Genomic DNA, 21197 nt, shown 5'->3' with positions numbered 1-21197 from the left:
ATTTAACACATAACTTTACCCGAACGTCTGCTAGCTTAATGCTAACACATAGCAGGAAAAGCCACAAATGAGCTAACGAATAGCAACAAGGTAGCATTTTTGTAGCCTTAACAGCAGCACAATTATTTTCAAATCTCTTGAGGCAATCATCTCCTTCTCGTTCTCTACTCCACGCTTCGTAAACACCACGTCACCAAACACGACAGAGACTAATTGTCACGTTTACGACTTTGAAGACACCTGAGGGCATACTATGATTAAACTTATCTAACGTGAACAAGTCAAGTCCAAAACACAGTCTAACTGTTTGCACGGGTGGAGTTTTCATTCTTTTGTGATTTTGTCCATGCACAATGGAATGGGGGTTTGCGCTGTTGTGGGTGTGAACACAGCCAATGGAAGCATACAAACAACGCATACTGCTATATTTCTTGGCACGCTGTTTAAAGTCTGAGGTTGGAAAAAATTTGCTTTTGCTCCTAAAATCATAAAGTCAACCTGCGTTGGGATGATCTTAACAGATATGGCTTCTGAGGGAATTTATCTGGAAACATCCCACTGATTTGAACGGCTCCCGTGTGTTGCTCGAGCCGGGAGTTCTGCTCCTGGCGTCGGGAGGGCAGCGGGGTGCGGGGTTTCTGGGAATGAAACCGGAGCTCCCTGCTAAATAGGGGTTCCCTTCTCACATCTGGTAAACTCTACAGAGGTTGAAAGGACCCATCGCGCCACTTGTGGAAGTTTTTCATATGAGTCACGTGTTGGAAAAATGGCAGAAGTTGTATATCGTATTTTTACATTTTCGTGATATTCTTGGCCCCGGTGTCTGTACTTTGTGGATAACTGTCTGGCGGGGTCACAGACGGAGGCACGTTGAGTGAAAAGTAAAGCAACATGGGGTTTGTTTTTTTTAAGTGTAGGATTTGAGAGTATAAACAGTTATTCGGCTACATTAAGGGTCATTATGAGACGGCTGGATGGTACGGTTTGAGCTCCCGTTAAGGAATCTGTCCAAGTCAGAAGCTCCCAGCGAGCGAGCAAAAAGGAGTTTTATGAGTGAGGCTATACATTCCTGTCTTTAACACAGCCTCCTCTATAACTCATGCATGCATCCACATGTGTGCTTGAGCTTTTTGGCTTTCAGGGGGAAGTAAAGAGACATTTCACACGGATAAAATATGCGCCTGACGCACTGCCAACATCCCCTCACTTCTCTGATGTGCCGTATGAAAGCTGCACAGTTGATTTATTGTCTGTTTTATCACAACTTCTAAAGGAATTTCTTATCTTGCTAGGCCACTGTTTGCATTTTTTCATTTTTCTCTGTAGTTGCAGCTTATATCCAAAGTTTTTTTTTTTTTCTCGTCTTGAGTAAAATGAACCACTGTTACATAATAGTCCAATGCTATATTTGACTGTTGAGCTTTGGAGCATTTCAAGTATGCAATAATGACTCTCATCCCGAGCCACCAAGTCATGACTGTGACTAAAAATATAAAATCACTTCAAATATTAAATTTAAAAAGCCCATGCTAAATGAAATTAAAAATGTATTCATCAAAATTTTAGAAAAATTTCATTTTCAAGTTGTAAAGGCTGCAATGGATGCGTTTGCTTGTTCCTCACTCTGACTCGTATCTGCCCAACTCGACTGGCCAGGCCATTATGATTAATTAAAATTACATAATCATATACACATTTGTAACATATTGGAATTAAAGTCCACTTTTTTCACAGTGTCTATTATGCTCAATCAACATTAAATTCGAAATTGTAATTCCGATTTCTGGTCGCCATTATGTTTGGAATTCCCTCATGCTGCACTCTTACGCTATTATTTGTGTGAGCATATTTTAAGACACAAAATTCCTTTCATTGTTGTAAATGTCATTCTTCAGCCTGGAAATAAAATTAAGCAACAACAAAGTTTGAAATATTTTGAGTGAGCATTGGCTATGTTTTTAGATTCAAATGATGATGTCATTAAAAGCAACACTTAGTATTATAACAAAATATATCTTATATAAATATATAAGAAATGCAATTAATTAACTAAAAAAATAAGGCCAGCAAAATACAAGTCATTTTTTTTTTTAAAGATTTTTTTTTTTTTTTTTTTTTTTTATCTGACTATGCTGCTTTGGCAAAACCCAAAGCTATATTCACTCCGTTGTGAACACTCCACCGAGCACTTCTGTAATTAATCAAGCAGCCACTCTTGACGTCAGCAGCGTGGCCTGCTTGCGCAAGCTCTCTCCACTCTCTCATAGATTTGTCTTCTGGAGCAACCCGTAAAAGTAAACTGAGCTCTTATCACACCTTTTCTGCTGTGATAAAACAGCAGGCGTAGGTCCGGATGTCCCCGGCCGGGTGGTCAAGTCAACCTGCTTTTGGAGAACAGGTGCCATGACTGTAGCCACGACTAAACAAACTTGTATCTTTCCAAACACAGTGGAAAGAGCGTCACAATTACGCAGCGTAAAACCAAACAGAGTAATTAAAGCATCAGCTTTGGTTACAGGTCAAAGCAAATGCCAATTATAACTAAGACTTGTTCTTCGTGTTTAACATGTATGTGCCGTGTGGAGAGACTTAAATACCTCCGTGTGTGACGTTGGTGACAATTGTTCAACAACAGGTTGTGTTTGACTAAAGAGTTTTTTCTTTGTGACATAAACAATATGACGGAAAGACACAAAATTAGTCTCGCTGTGCTTGAGAATTTCCTAATAATTTCGCAGGCAGTTAAAAGGCCAATTTGCCTAGGGTGTGTTGAAATAGGAACAACCTCACCGCGCCTACTAGACCCACAGTGTCACTTGTCATGGATCAGGCAGGATGTCAACTCAGGGATAAACGCGAGATCCAGTGTCACTCGCGCGATTAAATTAGTCCAGGGGGTCACCGACCTTTGATGATATCATTATCATTATTATTATCAAAACCAGAAAAACATAGATTCAGAATCAGCGCAAAAAAGATGACATCTTTTTACTCTGTTGACTTTATTGTTGCCTTTAATTAAATGTTGCTAATTATCTTCATTCTTTGTGACACTGAGCCTCTTCATGATTCATGACAATTAACTATCAATAATGACTTAACAAGGTAGGAAATCAATACATATCAGTATGCAACATTTTATTTCTATAAATCTCTGCACCTGTTTACATTTTCAAATCATGATTGATTGAACATTTATCGATCACTTCGACAATGTTCCTTTGAAATTGCAAAGTCCAATCACTGGTTTGTTATTTTTAGAACAGGCCTGTGCCACATTCATGTGGTCCTAAATTAATCTGTGTCTGTTGTAAATACAATCTGTAGGTAATAAAGATATAAAATCTTATTTGTTGTGCTACTATGGCGTTGCCATGTAACGCTATATTTTCTTAACCCAACAAGTTTTTCTGATAGTACTAAGATTTTATTCCCATAAAAAATGTTTTTTCCTCCTACATTGGAACCCATGCGCTAAATACATGCACTTATGTAATTATAGTTGTACTGAGACAAAATGCATTTGTAGCTGTAATACAAGTAATACTAAAATATTGAAAATAGCCATTGAGCACCCCTCTAAAAGAAATACAAGAAGACATATTTTAAATACTCGTAATTTTTGTCTCTCAATACAGATGCAGGCCTGATATCGATATCGGAGGAAAAAAACGAGCAACACGACAGCAGGAATGTCATCATCGAGCTAATTGCTTTAACAATAGGAAGAAGTCTCCTTTTCGTTTTTTTTAATCTTTTCCATTGTTTTCAGCCAAAATTAAGTGAGCCACTCAAACAGATTCAACCCTGTTACTCATATTATCTGAAAAATTTATTGCATAGCTAAGTTTGTTCTTGCCATTTAGCATGCAGCATGCTAGCTGCATGCTACATTAGCATTCTTCGCAACCCTGTTAAAATATTATTTCAATAAAATGTAACTTAATTCTAAATGATTTTCATCAGCAACATTTTATTTTAGATTAAAAAAAGAACAAGATTGGGCTACTGTAGAATATCTTATAGTGTACCTTTATTAGTTGAATTGGACCAATCAAATTGCAGGCTATGTTTGTTGTTTCACAACTCAAAATAATAAAACAAGTGGTCTGTTTTTCTAATATGTTTATTCCTAGATTTTCTTCCAATTCTGGAATGAACCAATAATCAAACATTAATATGATGGAGGCAACTTTTAAGGATGCCGTTTCACGCTCTAGCCACACATTTAGTTCATAACAAACTGAGCGCTGCTCTGCTTTTGGCAAACGTCATGATTAGCAGACGTCAGAGTATTTACCCGAATGTCAAACTTATTAAACGGTATGGCATGAATGTGAAGGGCAGTGCAGCGTTCAAACGGTTCCTCAAATGGAGCTAAACAATAATAATAAAAAAAACAAAAAAGAAAACACATCCTTCATAGTGTTCCACTTGTTATTTCCCAGTCGCGGCTGTTGACACCCATTTCCCGCTCATGACCAAACATGGCTTCTATTGACTTAAATCTTAAGTGTGTACGTGGGCAAATGTTCAAAAGCACGGTCAATGAAAAGCGTGTCCTGACTCATTCTGCCATGGGACAGTGAAGAAACCTGATAATGTCAAGTGGCTTAATATTTATCTACCGTCTTTGTGTTCTCACCAAGTGTTTCACATTCAGGTGAAACGTGCGTTTTGTTTCCCAGGATGCGCAGCTGCCACAGCGTGTGTTATTTATAGCGTCATGACGCAGTGGCCGTCTTGCGCCGGCACCTGCCGTGACCGTCAGAACGACAACACATCTGTCCAAATGACACAGATGGATGCTGTTGCCATGGTGACGTAGCGATGTTGTCAGGATTAGGAGCAAAATCTTCCATGGGGACTAAAAAGTCCCGTCCTGATGACGTACGTGTGCGCTCAAGTGCTTAAGAGCATGTTTTTCTGTGTATCTATTTTATTGCAGCGTCACTAAAAGCCAACGGCGCTCAATCCTAAAATGAACTTCACTCCCTCGTAAACATTTTACAGGTGCACTTATGAGCTGCGTGGACTGATATGCGCACCGTTTTTTTTTGTTTTTTTTTTAATTCAATATGCAGTGTGTGGTTACACTTAACCCCCCCTGCGATCAAAACGAGTAATGTTTGCCATTGTGACTAATGTCTGCCTTTATGTTGGAATTATCATTAAGGGGGTTTCATCTTGGCTTCTCTCCGGGCATGAATCAATGCAATTTAAAATCCAGGACAAGTGTGTAAAACAGAGAGGGGATTTTGGAAAAAAGAGAAGTTTAAAGGTCAATACTGTGGAGCGTTTTCATCATAAACCCAATTATGAGTAAAGCAATGATCAGGGATTGTTGCCAAGCCACATTTTATCGTTTTATTTGCAACCCATCATAGTGCAAACACTCAGCTTCTCGATTTCAATAAATTTGACCGTATCACCTTTCACACGTTTTATAGACATGCACGCAGACTTTGATATGATTAACCCAAACAATGTATTCAAACATTTACTAAATCTTTTCAGCCTAAAACGACCTTCATTGATGCTTCCAAACTGCTGATGCGTTGATTTTGTCTTCCTGAAGTATTCACTTAGAAATATCAAATTCACCTTTTTGTGCCTGTGCGTTGGAAAGAGATTAAGCAAACGCTAATGAGAGGAACTTAAAGCTGCCAACGGAAAAAGAATGAAGACATATTAGGTTAGCTTTAGGAAAAAGGTTCTTAATCATTCATTCCGTTTCTTCTAAATTAAGTCAATTCCTTCTCAAGCTATTCCGATTTTTGTTTCCATTGAAGATGTTTTGGGAATTTTATGCTGGCGTAATAATCGCATGATCAAATGAGGCACTCCTTCAAACTTAAAGCATACTTGTCTTTGAGTGCAAACACATTCCTAAGACTGTTTTAATTAATTCAGCATTTAACATAATTACAACAAACTCTTTTCAGTTTCATTATATTTCTTTCACTGTCTTTTATACACAATATTCTGACTAATTTTGCTTTTTTGGAAGATGAAGTAAGCGGCAGAATCTCAAGCGGCGGCCATTTTGCCACTTGTTGAACGCAAATGATATCACGATTGGTTGGATTTATTCATTTCATTGTATTTACACAGAAAGAAATGAAGTACCTGAATTCATGAATCCCAAGTCTTGCTTGTTCAATTGGTTAGGGAGTTGTGATTTGACATAGAGGGTGGAGAAATGAAAACGTTCGGCATGCAAAGCAGTACATTAAATATTCTCATATGTGGTGGCAATAAGGCCTGCAGCTTTGGTTATGAAGCAGGGCATTAAAAAAAAAAAAAAAACCATCCGGCATGCTCTACAAATATCCCTTGAGTCAATAAAGGTTGAGCTTGGAGTTTGCTTATGTTGAAAGTAGTTTTACTTTTTTAACTTCTGAGAAGCTTTTTTTTTTGCTCACACTGTTTAGCTATGCAAGAGTGTGAATAGTTTAAAAAAACAAACAGTGGGTCACGCAGCAATATGCTATGAGACAAGGGCTGAGGCTACTTTTTTTGTAGTTTTAATTTGATTGAAATTTGTATAAGCAGTACATCATTTGAGTTTTAACTATTTAAAGTCAGTTTAGCAACTCAAGGCACTTTTGCAGATGGGCAGATTGTTTTGTGGTTTAGAAGTCAAATGTATATATTTTTTACTTTTTACTAAGTGTTGTTTGGTGTTTTTTTTCATTAATATTATTAGTTTTAAATAGGCATATTGTGAAAAGTTGCTAAATTGATTTTTTTGCATTCGAGCAAGTGGAGGAGGAGCGATGCACAGCACTGACGTCATAGGGAGGTGTTTCCACCGAGTCATTGCTCAATGACCAAACGTGGCGACCAATCAGAGCGCCGTATGCTAATGTAGGCGGAGCTTTGAAACACATGAGACCTTCCTTATGAATCGACGCTTGAGCACGGAGGGCGGATTTCTCTGCTACCAGCTGACCCAACACTTCCTTCCACCAACTCCATCTGGCAGTAACGGAACGCATTAAGTGGAATATCCCACAGGAATTTATTCGGCTTCATTTTTTTTGTATCTCTCGGGGCTGTTTGATCGGTATGGAGTGCGGGGATGCCTCGAAGCAGAGTCGGCGTTTCTGCGTTTTGTCCTGGGATCAGGTGCAGCGTTTGGATTCCATTCTGGGAGAAGCTGTGCCCATCCACGGCCGCGGAAACTTCCCCACGTTGTCCATGAGCCCCCGAAAGATAGTTCAGGTAACTTTTTTGTCAGGTGGAAAACTTGACTTTGCATGTCATTAACTCGTAAAAGTATGCACCGAACATTCCAAGAAATCTTCTTTTGCATACTTTCATGAAGGCTCACTTCTCTTTCTGTTGCTTAATCGATCTTTTGCAGAAGTTGTCAGTCTGTATGGACGACAGAAATGGTTTTCATCGAAATCACCCCCCCCCCCCCCCCCCCCCTCCCCATTTCCAGTGGCTGACTTACACAATTTTTCCTCCCATTGTGGCGTCCGCACAGACACTTGGCTATCTGCAAAGCGTCTTCTCATGAGTCAAAACTCCACTTATGGTCTATCTGAAGCCTCACAGTCACGCTGCACTTATTTCATTCCCACGTCGATGATGAGCTCAGCGAGTGCACAAAGCCCTGAGCTAATGCTTGCGGTTATGGAAAGATGAATGCTCCACTCCAGTGAGTGTTGCAGGAAGCTTAAATGCTGATTGGAATCCTCTGAAGTGGCGACGGGTTTTCTCTTTTTGGTTTTCACGCACACCCCAGAGCTAAATTATTCATGTTTTGGGAATAACGTAAGGAGTATTTACAAGTAAATGACTTCTTAGAATAATGTGGGAAGAGTGGAATTCTTCATTAGGTTGAGTTGAAGGTGTAACTAAAAAATATTCTTGAAATGTTTATTGCGAGCCCATTTTTGTTACACAACTTGCGGCTGTCACTTTTATCAATAGTCTCTTACTATATTAGGAAAGACACGCGTCTCGTCGTCTCTGCTTGGGTTTCCCCCCCCCCCCCCACCATTTTGCCAGGCACACTTGCAGCTCCTGCAGAAGCACTGCCTAATGTAAATCTGAGCGTTCACATTCCTGGATGTGACAGTGCAGGCAGAGTTCACGTTCTCCTGGGCTGAGTCATAATGAGCCATTAGGAGCTCTTCCAGGTGTTGCCTTGTCTTTCATTTTTCCCCCCCCCTTTTTCTGTGGCCTGACCCAAGATATTCAAATCTTACGTGATCATTAAAAGTCATGGCAGGAGAATTTGCATTGTGTACGTGCGATGAAGACTCATTAAGAATTTTAGGGCGTGATTTGATCATGAGCTGCCTCGTTCCACAGAGATGAGACACGATGTGATTTGCTTTGGATCATGAGCTCTTCCATGTAATAGATAGTTGAGTTTATAAATAGGCTCACATGATGTGATGAGCTTTTTCATATTGATAGAAACTGAGCTAGCTTGATATGAATCCTCATCTTTGTGGCGGACCGCTTTCGCTGAACCGTTATCCCCGGGTCACTAGGAGAGGAAAGGAAACGTTGACCCTTAATGACCCACAAGCTGAGAGGAAAGGTTTGCTCGTCAGATATTTGCGTCACAGTCTGAGACAGTTTGAGGTGGCTGCTCCGTGCTTGGCATCCTCCTCCGCATTCATTCCGACGAGTCGATGTAGATGAAATGGACTGAGTATCGATCCGGCCTTCACTTCAATGTCGTCTATCCGTAACGCTCTGTTTGCTGCCTGTGTGTGTCCCGTCTAGGTGGTGCGGGCGCGACTGGAGGACAAGGGAGTGCACGTTAAAGACGTGAGGCTGAACGGCTCGGCCGCCAGCCACGTGCTCCATCAGGACACCGGGCTGGGCTACAAGGACCTGGATTTGATTTTCGGCGTGTCGCTGAAGGACGACCAGGCCTTCCGACTGGTGAAGGATGTGGTGTTGGATTGCCTCTTTGATTTCCTCCCACCCGGAGTGTCCAAGGAGCGCATCACGGCGCTGACCCTCAAGGAGGCCTACGTGCAGAAACTGGTGAAAGTGTGCAACGACGCGGACCGCTGGAGCCTGATCTCGCTGTCCAACAACACGGGCAAGAACGTGGAGCTCAAATTTGTGGACACTTTGAGGCGGCAGTTTGAGTTCAGCGTGGACTCCTTCCAGATTTGCTTGGACTCGCTGCTCTTGTTCGACCGCTGCTCGGAGACGCCCATGTCGGAGAGCTTCCATCCCACGGTGGTGGGCGAGAGCGTGTACGGCGACTTCCAGGAGGCCATGGATCATTTGTGCCAGAGGACCATAGCCACCCGAAGCCCCGAAGAGATCCGAGGGGGCGGTTTGCTGAAATACTGCCACCTCCTCATACGGGGCTTCCGAGCGGCCTCCGAGTCGGACATGAAGCAGATGCAGCGCTACATGTGCTCGCGCTTCTTCATTGACTTCTCCGACATTGGCGAGCAGCAGAGGAAACTGGAGGCTTATCTCCTCAACCACTTTGCCGGCATGGAGCACAAACGCTACGAGTGCCTGATGACGCTCTACCAGGTGGTGAACGAGAGCACCGTGTGTCTGATGGGCCACGAGCGGCGCCAGACGCTCAGCCTCATCTCCATGCTGGCGTTGAAAGCGCTGGCCGAGCAGAACGCCATCCCGACCGTGACCAACGTCACGTGTTACTACCAGCCGGCCCCCTACGTGCAGGACATCAACTTCAGCAATTACTACATCGCGCACGTGCAGGCGCCGCACGCCTCGCCGTGCGCCGCGTCCTATCAGACGCCGTGGCTGCCCTGCAGCTGAGGCCAGAAAAGACGGATTGATTGTCTTTTTTCTCGCTGAAACACAGACAACAACAAAAAAAGTTTGCCAAATGCGACTCGATTGAAACAAAACACACAAAACGATACTGTTCTGCTGTACGTACGATTGAGCCGACAAATGACGTCCGTGAGAGTGCTGGTCATTAAAAAAAAAAAAAAAAAAAAGATGTAGCGATAATGTCTTATTTAAAACTTAAAAAGAAAAAAAAAAAGGTCTTTGTGGAGCTTTTTTCAATAGAAATACAATCTTTAGGAGACAAACGTTAAAGCTGATGTTATTTTCATACTCTGGCTTTTAATTTTTGTAAAATACTGGACCAAAGATGTATTTTTGCTCAGAAAGGGAATTTCTTTTTTTTTTTTTTTGCTTTGCTTTATGATTCCAAGTGCCTAAAAATTATCTGTGAAATATTCTCGAGATGTCTGTAACGTGACAACTGTGCATTCAGGGGTTTTTTCTCTCTAGAATACTCTGTCTGTCTTTAAAGAGCAGAAGCATTCATTTTTTGTGAGATTAAAAAAAAAGCAAAAGTCATTTTTCCTCTCTTGTGGTTATTTTTGTTTTCATCTCGCCACCAACATTTTCTCGGAATTATTCACGAGTCATCACGTGAAATAGTGCAAACTGGATTGTAATTAGCGTCTCTTTTTGATGGCCGCATACCACGAGTGCTTGCTTGTCTTCCACTTGAGATCATCAAGTAGACTGTTTTCCAGTCATGTATACCCGTGGCTGCATTTGGCCGAGGATCCGTTACGATCCGAGGACATGAACCATAAGGAGGCTTTTCTCAAGCACAATGGCTTCTCTTTACTCTGATACTAAAGCTTTTTTTTCAATTTTTTTTTACAAAGGCTGTCCTGTTCTCCCACCCAATGATAATGATGGAAAGCTAACCCTGTTTGCTTGACTGACACCATATCCGAGTCACGGTTCAAAATCTTCACGGCGATAGCAAGGAAGGACGGAAAAGATGCAACCCGATTGGCTTGTATTTATTTTGACATGTGACTGGCAACTGAGAACATTTTCACAAAGTCTCATGATGACAGATGGAATTAGCTATTCAACTTTGTTTTGTTTTATTTCCTCATGCAGTAGTCATTACTCAACAGTAAAAAAAAAAAAAAGACCAGGCCACTATTGTGGTAAGCCGTCCATTATGAGGGAGTTTTATATTTGTATACCATTGTGCAAAAATATCACATTAAATAATAAACTGTCTGGCTGGATTTACAGCTGTGATTATTTTTCCATTTTTGACTCGTCCCCATTTGCAGTCTTTATCTTATCTCCGGACTCTGATACTCACAGGAATAACATGTAAATTCTTGACATGGAAGCAAACCCCAAATCTCAGAGCTATGAGGCAGATGTGGAAATGACCTTAAAACAACTCATGAAAAGTGCTGCTGTTTTGGTTAGCAACAGTGCTCAATATGGGCTCAGCAAACTTCCTCAAGAGACTTTTTTTTTTAAAGAGACATGGCATCTATATGTTTAGCTTACATTTACAAACCACATTCATTTATTTGAATTATTCAATCGATTGAATCATTTATTAATAGTAAGCTATATTTTGAGCTTACATATTTGAAACTATAGGCGTGCTCACAAACACTTGATTTGATCTGTTAACCATTTATTTATTAAATCTATTTAATCATTTATTAATATTAAGCTACACCAGGGGCTCCATTCATAAAAAAAGAGGGATAATATATTACATAATCTTATATCACATCCCAGGCTAGGGCAAGTGTTCATTAATGTTTCCATTGTGAGCTTGCTTCTAGACATGCTGGGATTAAGTGTCCAACTGTGCACATTTTTTCTAAGCCTAAAGCGACCCCCCACCTGCTCGCTCTCCGTGAAGCAAGTATCACCCGTTTCACCTCCACATTCCTTTCAAGTGTGCACAACCTGAGCTTCCATGCTGCAGAATTGGCTTTATGCTACTTTGTGGTCATTTGGTTAATAGTTTTGGAAAGCTCGCTTCGCAAAACTCATACGATAACATTTAAAGAAGAAGAAGTTTACATTTCCTGTGCTTTTGGAGCTGCTTGGCCTGATTGATGACCCGTCTTTGCAGAGAGCCATTGTCAAAGTCAAAGTCAAAGTCAGCTGCTTTGTCAATCCCTTCATATGTCAAGACACACAAGTTGCCTTGCCATTTTTGTATTTTTTTTTTCCACAAACACAGATCAGCATGTGATGAACTGTAGACGGTCAATTCTTTTGCATTTAAGTACAATTGAAAAGCTTGAATGAGGCAGTGAAACTGCACCTTTAAATTTTTCTTGTGTGCTTTCCGGCTTTTTAGTGTACGTGATTAAAAAGCAACATGGGATTGCGACGGGTGCGGGGGGCTCTAATTTCACTGCTTCCCATGGGACGGCGGTTTTGCCACCCAGTGAAGTTCATGGTATCACTACTGTGCTTTCTTACATAATTTAGCCCGGTTTAACTACATTGCAAGAAATGCATTAGGTCAGGGGTCCTCAGCCCCCGGTCCGCGGCCGTGGGTCACTTGGTACCGGGCCGCCAAGCCGCACAGGAAAAAAAAAAAAAAAGATCGACGATCAATTAATTCAGGTCAAGACGCTCGTCCCGGTCACGTGACATGTTTCCCTAGTCGAGCCCGCAAAGCTAGCAAAAATGAGTAAGAATTTATTTTGAAAAATTATTTTAAAAAAAATGGCGATTCTCTCCCCATTACATCCGTCGGTGAATCTGTGTCTCTTGACAGGTTAATTGAGTCAAGACGCTTGTTCCGGTCACGTGACATGCCACACCTGTCGAGCCTGCAAGCTAACAAAAAAATTAGCAAGAAGCAGAGATGTTTGGAAAGGTTCTTCGGAAAGGGAAAACAACCCAATGAGGAGACGGAAGAAGAAGAGGCTACGATTTCTAAGTAAAGGAAAGATGCATTTAAAAGAAAGTCCGACTTCAAATATGGATTTATCGCCACAGGTGACTGACTTGCCAAGCAAGCCCACTCTGCATAATATGTGGCGACAGGCTAGCTAACGAGGCAATGAAGCCTTCAAAAGTGCTTGGGCAAATGGAGACCAAGCATCCCAAACCTTAACCACTTCGGGTGTCATTGTCTCCGATGACGCCGGCTCGTTTCTGAGAAACAACCTCAGTGCTCCCACGAATTCAACGTAATGGTGAGCTTTATATTCATGTCGTTTATACTTGTTTTTATGCTAGTCGTACCATTTTATTTCATCGTATTTATTTATTAAAAATGCATTATTTATTTATATAAATGTATTATTTATTTATATAAAGGCCGGTCCGCGAAAATATTTCTGACACGTAACCGGTCCGTGGCGCAAAAAAAGGTTGGGTCATGTAGGAGTTTTATCTTTCTTAAAGGAAGTAATTAGTGTTAATTATTATGTCTGTGCTTCTCATTGTTGCGAGTTTTTGGGAAGGAAGTTCTATGTGTTACGGTGAATTTCATCCAATAATTTATAAATATAGTTTGAAATCCTATTTTGAAACCCGACTTTGAACTTTATTTTGAAAATCCTTTTAATGGCATATGGTTCACTTTTACCTTGTGTTGTCTCTCCTAATGCAAGCCAAATCGCAGCAGATCACACAGACCTGAGTCAGGATGTGGGCATGTTTGGAAGTGAAGTTATACTTGAGGAGCACATGAGTGTGACATCATCTTGTGGGTGCAAAGGGGAAACACATGTCTCATGATTAGACCAAGCTGACCACGTAGTTTCAGCTGCAGGAGGCCGCTCTCAGTGTGTTGCTTATAGAAATCTCTAATTTCCCGATTCAAGCTCATCAATTTAAATTGCACAATTCTGCTCATCTTAATAACATTTCCAAATATTGTTGGGGTGCAGAGGCTGTTGTTGTCGTTCAACCACAAGCACGACCTGTTTACATTGCGCAAAAAGAAACACAATAGCCTCCTTTGACACTTTCATCACCATCCACATATGATTGCTGCATAGCTGGCATGCATTAGCGCGAGTTTTTTTTTTTTTTTCATACTCCAGCAACATAACCTATCATTAAAGAACACAATGCTACCAGACAATACATAATTGCGGCAAACAAAGAAACTTCTATACTCAAGAAGAACACACCCCATTTTTTGTTAATGTGACAACAGCAGGTGTTCTTTTAGGGTTGTTTGGTTTTATTGGGAGTTGTCCGTTCATCATGCTGCCACAATGGCAGATATTCATTATGTCTTAGTTTAATGCTTTTGGCGAAGAGGTGTGATTCTGACCCGAGGATTTGATTCCATGTGTATCTTTTCATGTAATTCTGCCTGGAATCAAGAAAATAATTGGATTTGTGTCATTTAACCACGTGGTCCCAAAATAAACTAGTGAGGTGAGGGTGGGGGCATGTGGGTGGGCACCCTCGAGATGCAAAATATAGCGTAAGGGATGCTCACTCGTGCAGGGCACAGAGCATTCCTGGCATTACAGCCAGCTGACAAACAATCCCAACTTCTTCCCGAGCGCCAGGCCCGCTCAATGGCGGCAGTGTGTGCAGGTTAGTCACCAGGTGGGGGAGGGCATCCAAACATTATGTCTGAGGTTTACCTGTCTCCTTAAGTGTGTCATTATCCATCCACTTTTATATTTATATTCTGCTTAATTTAGATGACGTTTAGGCCACAAAAGCAAAACAAGCCGTATAAAAGACATTTGAAAGCACAAAATAACATTACTAGTCCGCTTTGTTCAACATAAACTTTGCCCTAGACTAGTTTCTTGTATTTTCCAATAACATAGCTCTCAGAGAAAGAGTGATTTAAGATTGTGATTTTTGGCAATAAACCACATGCAAAGTTTGGTTCAATCTATTTTGAAGAAGCCATTACAAGTGACAATCTTGAAGGTGATCGCAAAGTGTTATGCCAATGATGATTATGCGCACATCCATTCCAGGCAACTAGAATAGATCATTTGTCTGTGGCGTATTCATGCATAATGAAGGGAAAGTCCATGTTTCAGTTCCCAGTTAAAAGCTAGCGACAGAAATGAGGTACAAGCAAAACAGGCCTGCCTGCTTGAGCTAACTGCCTGATCTGCTTGCGCCCTGCCTGATCTGCCTGCCTGCCTAAACTGATCTGCCTGCCCTGCCTAATCTGCCTGCCCTGATCAGGTAGGCAAGCGGATCGGGTAGGCAGATCAGATCGGGTAGGGGTGCAAATCGGGTAGGCAAGCAGATCGGGTAGGGCAGATCGGGTAGGGCAGATCGGGTAGGGGTGCAAATCAGGTAGGGCAGATCGGGTAGGGGTGCAAATCTGATGCCTGATTTGACTGCCTGCCCTGCCCGATTTGGTCTGTCTGCTTGGCTGGCTGCGCTGCCCGATCTGTCTGCCCACTTTTCCTGCCCGCCTGCCTGCCTGCCTAATTTAGATTCATCATTTCCAATTGTCATTTGGACTAATTTTTTGTTTATAAAACTAGTTATAATTACTTTTCATCTTCATCAAATAATTTTGTACTTGAAGAGCGCTATATATGGATATATATATATATATACGGATCTTGTAGAGTCACTGCTTCATAAATGTCTGTTTGCTGAAGGTTTGTTTACTGGTGGCCCCTTTCTTAGTCCCACTTTTTGCCACGTCTGCTCTTTACCTCTGCGTCAGTCGGGCCACGAGCTACCTCCTGCTGCGAGGGACTGAGGTTACTGGCGAGCAGCTCGCTGCGGTTATAACAAACCAGCAGTTTTGGGTCGTATCAGTCAGTGTGAGTGAAACCATTAAATGCTCCGTGTCTTCATGCTCCTCCGTCGGTCATTTGAGAACTATTTAACATGGCACTTTCCCACTCAAAACCAACATCTCTGTCAAAGTGCCTTTCTCCAAGCCTGGAACCGCCATCGGATGGAAAATGAGGCCTCATCATAACACATAAATCAACCGTCCATTTTTGCCGCTTTCGCTCCAAACCTCGTCCCGCTGTAGCGTGCGTCAAAGTCAACCATCAAAGTTGCTTTAACTAAAGTGTGCCGTGACTATTTCTCTATTAAAGGTCTCAATTTTAAACCATGTTGTTTACATCTAGGTTATTCTTAAAAAAAAAATTTTTGACTGTGAATGTGAATATGAACCCATTGACTTGAAAAATTGTGATTCAATACTGGCATTATTTTTACACGCTTATTTAATTTTTACACCTGTAAAATTGAACATGTGAACAAAGAATGTAAACGCAACCAAAAATGAAGGAGAAGCAACAAGTCAAAATTAGTTTTGCAACAAAACCGCAAAATGATTATTTTCATATGTCCACCTGTTCTGTGTAAGTCTGTTTTGTCAGTCAAATTGATTAAATTCGCCTAACAACTTGATTCTTGTTATATTTAACTAACAAAACAAAAAATATTCTATGAATGCAAACTGGATTCAAAAAACGTCCTGGTTTGCTCAGTTCAAAGAAACAAAATATTTAAATATTGACTTTGTGTCCTACCCAACTGTCAAAAACAGTCATTCAGGATGTTTTTAAAGGAAAACTATTTCTCCAACGCCATTACCGTCTTCTAACACCCAGGCGGCCTACTAATAAAACCCGATACAGTTAAGTTCCGTAGTTTGCTGTATTAGCTTTGGTGAGTTCACTGTATGTTTTGGCCAGAGGATTTTCCAGCCACTGTTATTATCCTGACCAGTTGGAAGTGTGGGAGCGTAACGTAAAAAAAAAAAAAAAAGCTGGAACAACCTGCCTCATCCTTCTCCTGTCAACTCAAGCCTGGACTTTTCCATAGGACTCAAAAAACCAGGACATCTGGAAAATGTCGATGTTTGACCTACACACTGGGCCTCATCGTGTCGCTCACCGTCAACTTATAATATTGCTATTCTTTTTTTTTTTAATTGCCTAGCTGTGAGTTGGTATAAAAAAGGGGAAATGTTTTGGTTAGCTCAGCATTGAGAACGCCGAATAAAGTCTAAAACGGGAAATTGACGTTATGTGCGGTGGCTATTTTGGGCGGGCTTTGAAGCTTTCTAATGGTCACTGTGGAAATGCTCCTTTTTGGCCAGGAAAGTAGAAGCCACACAAGAACCATGGAGACCATGAAGACTTTCAGTCACATTCACGTACCTATGGTCTCCCAAGAATGCAAAATACATATTTAAGGGTAGAATATGGAACCTAAAGTACCCGGAGAGAGCCGTGCTGACCACAAACGTTTTTTAAAAAGAAAGTTTTTTACATTTGCATTTTATATGGTCAAAATACAATTGTAGCAAGAATTTCGCATTTTTCGAACTTACCCAGAATTCTTCAACCTCACCGAGGCTGAAGTGCAGAGGAAGTCAGGCATCCTTTTCTCTTTGCTTTGGGATCTAATTTACTTTCTGGACTCTACCTAGACAAAGACAAAATGTGTGTACATGACGTCAATGAACACACACATCATTTGTTGACCTTCCCAATCACTCTCACACACGCCTGACATCACCATAAGAGACGTCAAGATCACGCATTGACAGATTGTGTCAACCTTGGAGTGACCTTTTGAGGGACGGGACCGCTTGGACAGGATTTGGGTTTCCTTTGGGCCGTACGTGCCTCATGTGGTAGTAATAAATCCGACGCAATGTTGAACCTAGCACAGCTGAAAGGTGTTTGGACATACCCACATGCTGACTCATCACATGTGATGCTCTTTGGATCTTCATTGTGGAAGGATGAAAGGTACACGTTCAACTTCAAGGACATTGTCTTGTGTTGCAAAGTTTCCGTTTAGTGAAACCTGCAGGTTTTTCTGAAAACAAACAAACTGTCTAGCACATATGTTGATCATTTTGTTCTGTCAACTAGCTGCTTGCATCAGGAGATCAAAGTGTACATAAATTGGTTTGATAATGCCATCAAGATGGAATATGATAATGTGATTCAAATGGACTTTTTCTTTTTATGTTCCGTACCTTGTCTGGTTTCTTTACAGCCTCGTGCAACTAATTGTTTCTGGCTAGGAACATGGGTGCGGATGGACGATTCGTCCATGTTATCACTCCGTCGCATCATTTTGTGTTTCTCCGCTCTTCACCTGAGCTACTGCTGCACGGCGGAAGACTAAGATGTCCAGCGTTTGCAACCGCAAACTCTGTAATTGGATTAGTTGAAAAGGAAATGGGAGTAAGCGGGGATTTGCACACTAACACAATTTCACCTGTTCAGAGGAGCAACTCTGCCTTGTCAATTAGTCCAATCCGGGCATGAGGTAAGAGCGTGAAATGGCAATTTCTCTTTGTGTTCACAGCGGGTTGTTTATTTCCAAAAGGATGTTTCAGCCAAGCCTGCCTTCATTTATGTGCAAGCGCCATTGAAGAGAGCCTCAAGTTGAAATGGCAGCCTTGGGAAGAACCACAAGGATCTTTTTGCAGACACACTATACAAATGATTCAGTGGCTGTCCTCTGTGTCTGTGTGTAATTGATGGTTACGGATAAGTTATAGTACATATTTCATGGATCCCTTTCCAACCTTTTGTACCTTTTAAAGGCGTCGATGGAGTAGTCACAGTTCAGCTATAGGCTGAATCATTCCCACCACGGTTCTGGTGACATATAATAACGCTAAGCTAGTGAGAGGAGGTGGGGGGCTGCTTAGGCTCTTGTTTGCTTACTGCATCATTTTGGGTTATCATTTAGTTATTTTGGTTGAGTTGGGACAAACTGTATTACAGTGATTTGGAAAATGCATGCGCACCAAAATGGCTGAATCCAAATGATATCTCTCAGCAGACGTATTGATGTGCCCGGCCATTTTAGCAACGTAGCTTCACCTTTTCTGGGGAGACTTTCGACAAATTTCAGCAGAACTAGTCAGTGCTGGCTGTTTAGTTTATTTAGTTGAATTAAGAATGAATGCATTTGTTTCAAACATGTAAATTATACATCATCAATCAAATGAAGATGAATAAAAAGCAAAAATAAAGGTGAAAGTCATTTAAATTATGATTTTGTATAAATACTAGGGAGAAACATAATACAATCTACTGCACAAAAAAATTTGTCTGAGGTTCACGTTTTTGCACAGCAAGCTCATCAAAGCATGAAGAGACAAAACTGTATCTAGGTTAGACGTTTTGGGAGTATGAAATTGAATTAATGCCCAAACCAACCGTCTGTGGATTCGCTCGTTCATTAATTAATGGGCACATCCCAATAATAGAAAATTTTGGACGGCCATGCTTGGTGTGTGTTCGAGTCCGAGGTTTTTCAAGTCTGGGTGGTCCTTTGGGTTTTCTTTTTTCCCCCTAAACTGCGGTTATTATCAGCATCGAATGCGACCTCACCCGCAAGAGATTCACCTTCCATCCAAGGGCAGATGTGACCGACCTAACAATTCTCCCTCTCTCTTTAGACGGCCTCTATTACAGGTTGTGCGTCCCACACCAGAACCAGACAAAAAATGCACAGCAAAATGAAATCATTCATTTTCTGGTCTGATGTCATCCAAAAATTGCCATAATTGCGCAGGCCTGGCGACTCTGGTCTGTGACCGGCGCTGAGCGAGTTGAGAGCCCAGCAAACTCTTAGCATCTAAATATGCAAAGGGGTCCACGGCGAAGGCTGCCGGAGCTCTTTCTTCGTCCTTTTGGAATCACCACAAAGTTTTCAACCGCAGTCCAAGTGAAGACAGGATTGAACTTGATGTGGTGGGACTCACCAAGGTAATGACAAACTGTCAAAAGCAACAGCAGAAGTTCAGAGTGCTTTGCAGAGAGAGAAAAGAAGCCTTGTCGACTCGCGCTGGAATTCTTATATAAACATAAATAATAAAGTGAATAAACATTTATGTTTGCCGTATGTTCTTTGTGTGGATGTTGGATCTATTCCATGTCACCTTTTGTTTGTTTGTGTGCTTTTAATGGCTCAGAAGATGACACCAATTCACAAAAGGAATGACGACACTAATTAACTGGCAGCATTTGTTTTGTCCTAGACATAATGTACGAATACAAAGCAGCCAAAGACACTTTGTTCGCCCGACTGCCAGCCTGGGAAGATGCTGGTTTCGATGCAACCGGTGGTATTTTTATTCTTTCCCAGCAGGACGCCCTTTCAACATGTCTGTCATTACATTTTTGGATGGGGCACATATTCTAAATGACACTGTTGTGTGGATTTGTGAAGGAACAAAGAATAAGCTGAGCTTCGAAAGGGGATCAGACAGAAAGAGGTCAAAGGTCACAATTTGCTCGGTTGTTCCCCTCTGGTCTCGCGCTAAAGGTTTTAGTACACAAAGCTAAAGGATGTTGGGGATTGATCTCAGTCAGCTGCTCTTCCTCTCGGCCTGCTTCTTATATTACGTCACGGCCAAGTGTCCCACTTCTCCACAATGCTGCTACCTGCCAGACGGGCGGCCCAAGGACGGGTCGGCTCGTACGCTCGGCCGGTTGCATAAGAGTAACGCAAAGAGATAAGACTCTTTACTCAAGACGGGTTCTTAGTATGCACTTTCACCTGCGGCTGCTATTACCAGTTAGCATTCTTTCAATCTTTGTGTCCCTATTACAGGTGTCCCTCAAATTTTTGTCGCGGGCCGCACCATAGTATATCCTTCAGTTTTGAAATCAGAGACTAGTTAAAAATTGTTCAGTTAGTTAAAAAATTGAGTGGTAATAAAGATTTATAGCAATATCTAAATTTTTTAAAAGTGAAGACAATTTGTAATTTTAGTATTTACACATGAAATCGATGCGGGCCACATAAAATGATGTGGTGGGCCGTATCTGGCCCCCGAGCCTTAAGTTTGACACCCATGTTCTATATCACTACACTGTGGTATTATTCCACAATTATTTTGTGTTTTTATCATTGCAAAGAAACAGTGATGATCTCAAAGGCTTAAGTTTTAAATGATCTGTGCATCTTTTATCATGTGCTTTGCAATAATAAAAAAAACATCCGTGTATAGTGTCAGACAGCAGAGACTTTTCTGACCTTTTAGACTTTTGACACTTCACCCCTTCTTGAAATAGTGTGCAAGAATTAAATGGAGATCAATACAGTTTGAACAGGTTGTCTGCTAATTTTATGTTACACAACAGCGCAGCCTAGTGGTAGTGACTCAAATGTACCCGCCCAAAAATACAGCTCAATATTTGATATTCGGGTTGAAGTTTATGCAAATATTTCTCTCGATCTTTTTATTTATTGTTTATTTTTATTTTTTTTTAGGTTGTGAGCGATAAAAATGTAGTAAACAGCTCCTGTTGTTTTTGGCACAGCAACTTTAGTGCTGTTGCGTAAATAGGACGTGGAGTAGTGTACTGTGGCCAGCTGCCTTCAGTGTGGAAAGATTAATCATTATACACTGACCTCCTTTGTGTGGAGAAAACACTGCTATGTTTCTATCAAAGAACTATGATCCATTA

At 41.3% G+C, this 21197-nt stretch overlaps 1 protein-coding gene across 1 annotated transcript; it reads left to right on the top strand.

The window, feature by feature from the left end:
- The first annotated feature begins 6803 nt into the window (after window positions 1–6803).
- tent5ba (terminal nucleotidyltransferase 5ba) lies at window positions 6804–10338 on the top strand. The gene is made up of 2 exons (XM_037274513.1): window positions 6804–7227; window positions 8752–10338. Exons 1-2 carry the CDS (start codon window positions 7072–7074, stop codon window positions 9781–9783), a joined length of 1188 nt encoding a protein of 395 aa, XP_037130408.1. The 5' UTR covers window positions 6804–7071; the 3' UTR covers window positions 9784–10338.
- Window positions 10339–21197: the final 10859 nt, after the last annotated feature.

The sequence above is a fragment of the Syngnathus acus genome, chromosome 16 (assembly GCF_901709675.1).
Source record: "Syngnathus acus chromosome 16, fSynAcu1.2, whole genome shotgun sequence".
Taxonomy (NCBI): Eukaryota; Metazoa; Chordata; class Actinopteri; order Syngnathiformes; family Syngnathidae; genus Syngnathus; species Syngnathus acus.
The sequence above is the reverse complement of the archived record's forward strand: the minus strand, read 5'-3'. Positions and strand labels throughout refer to the sequence as shown.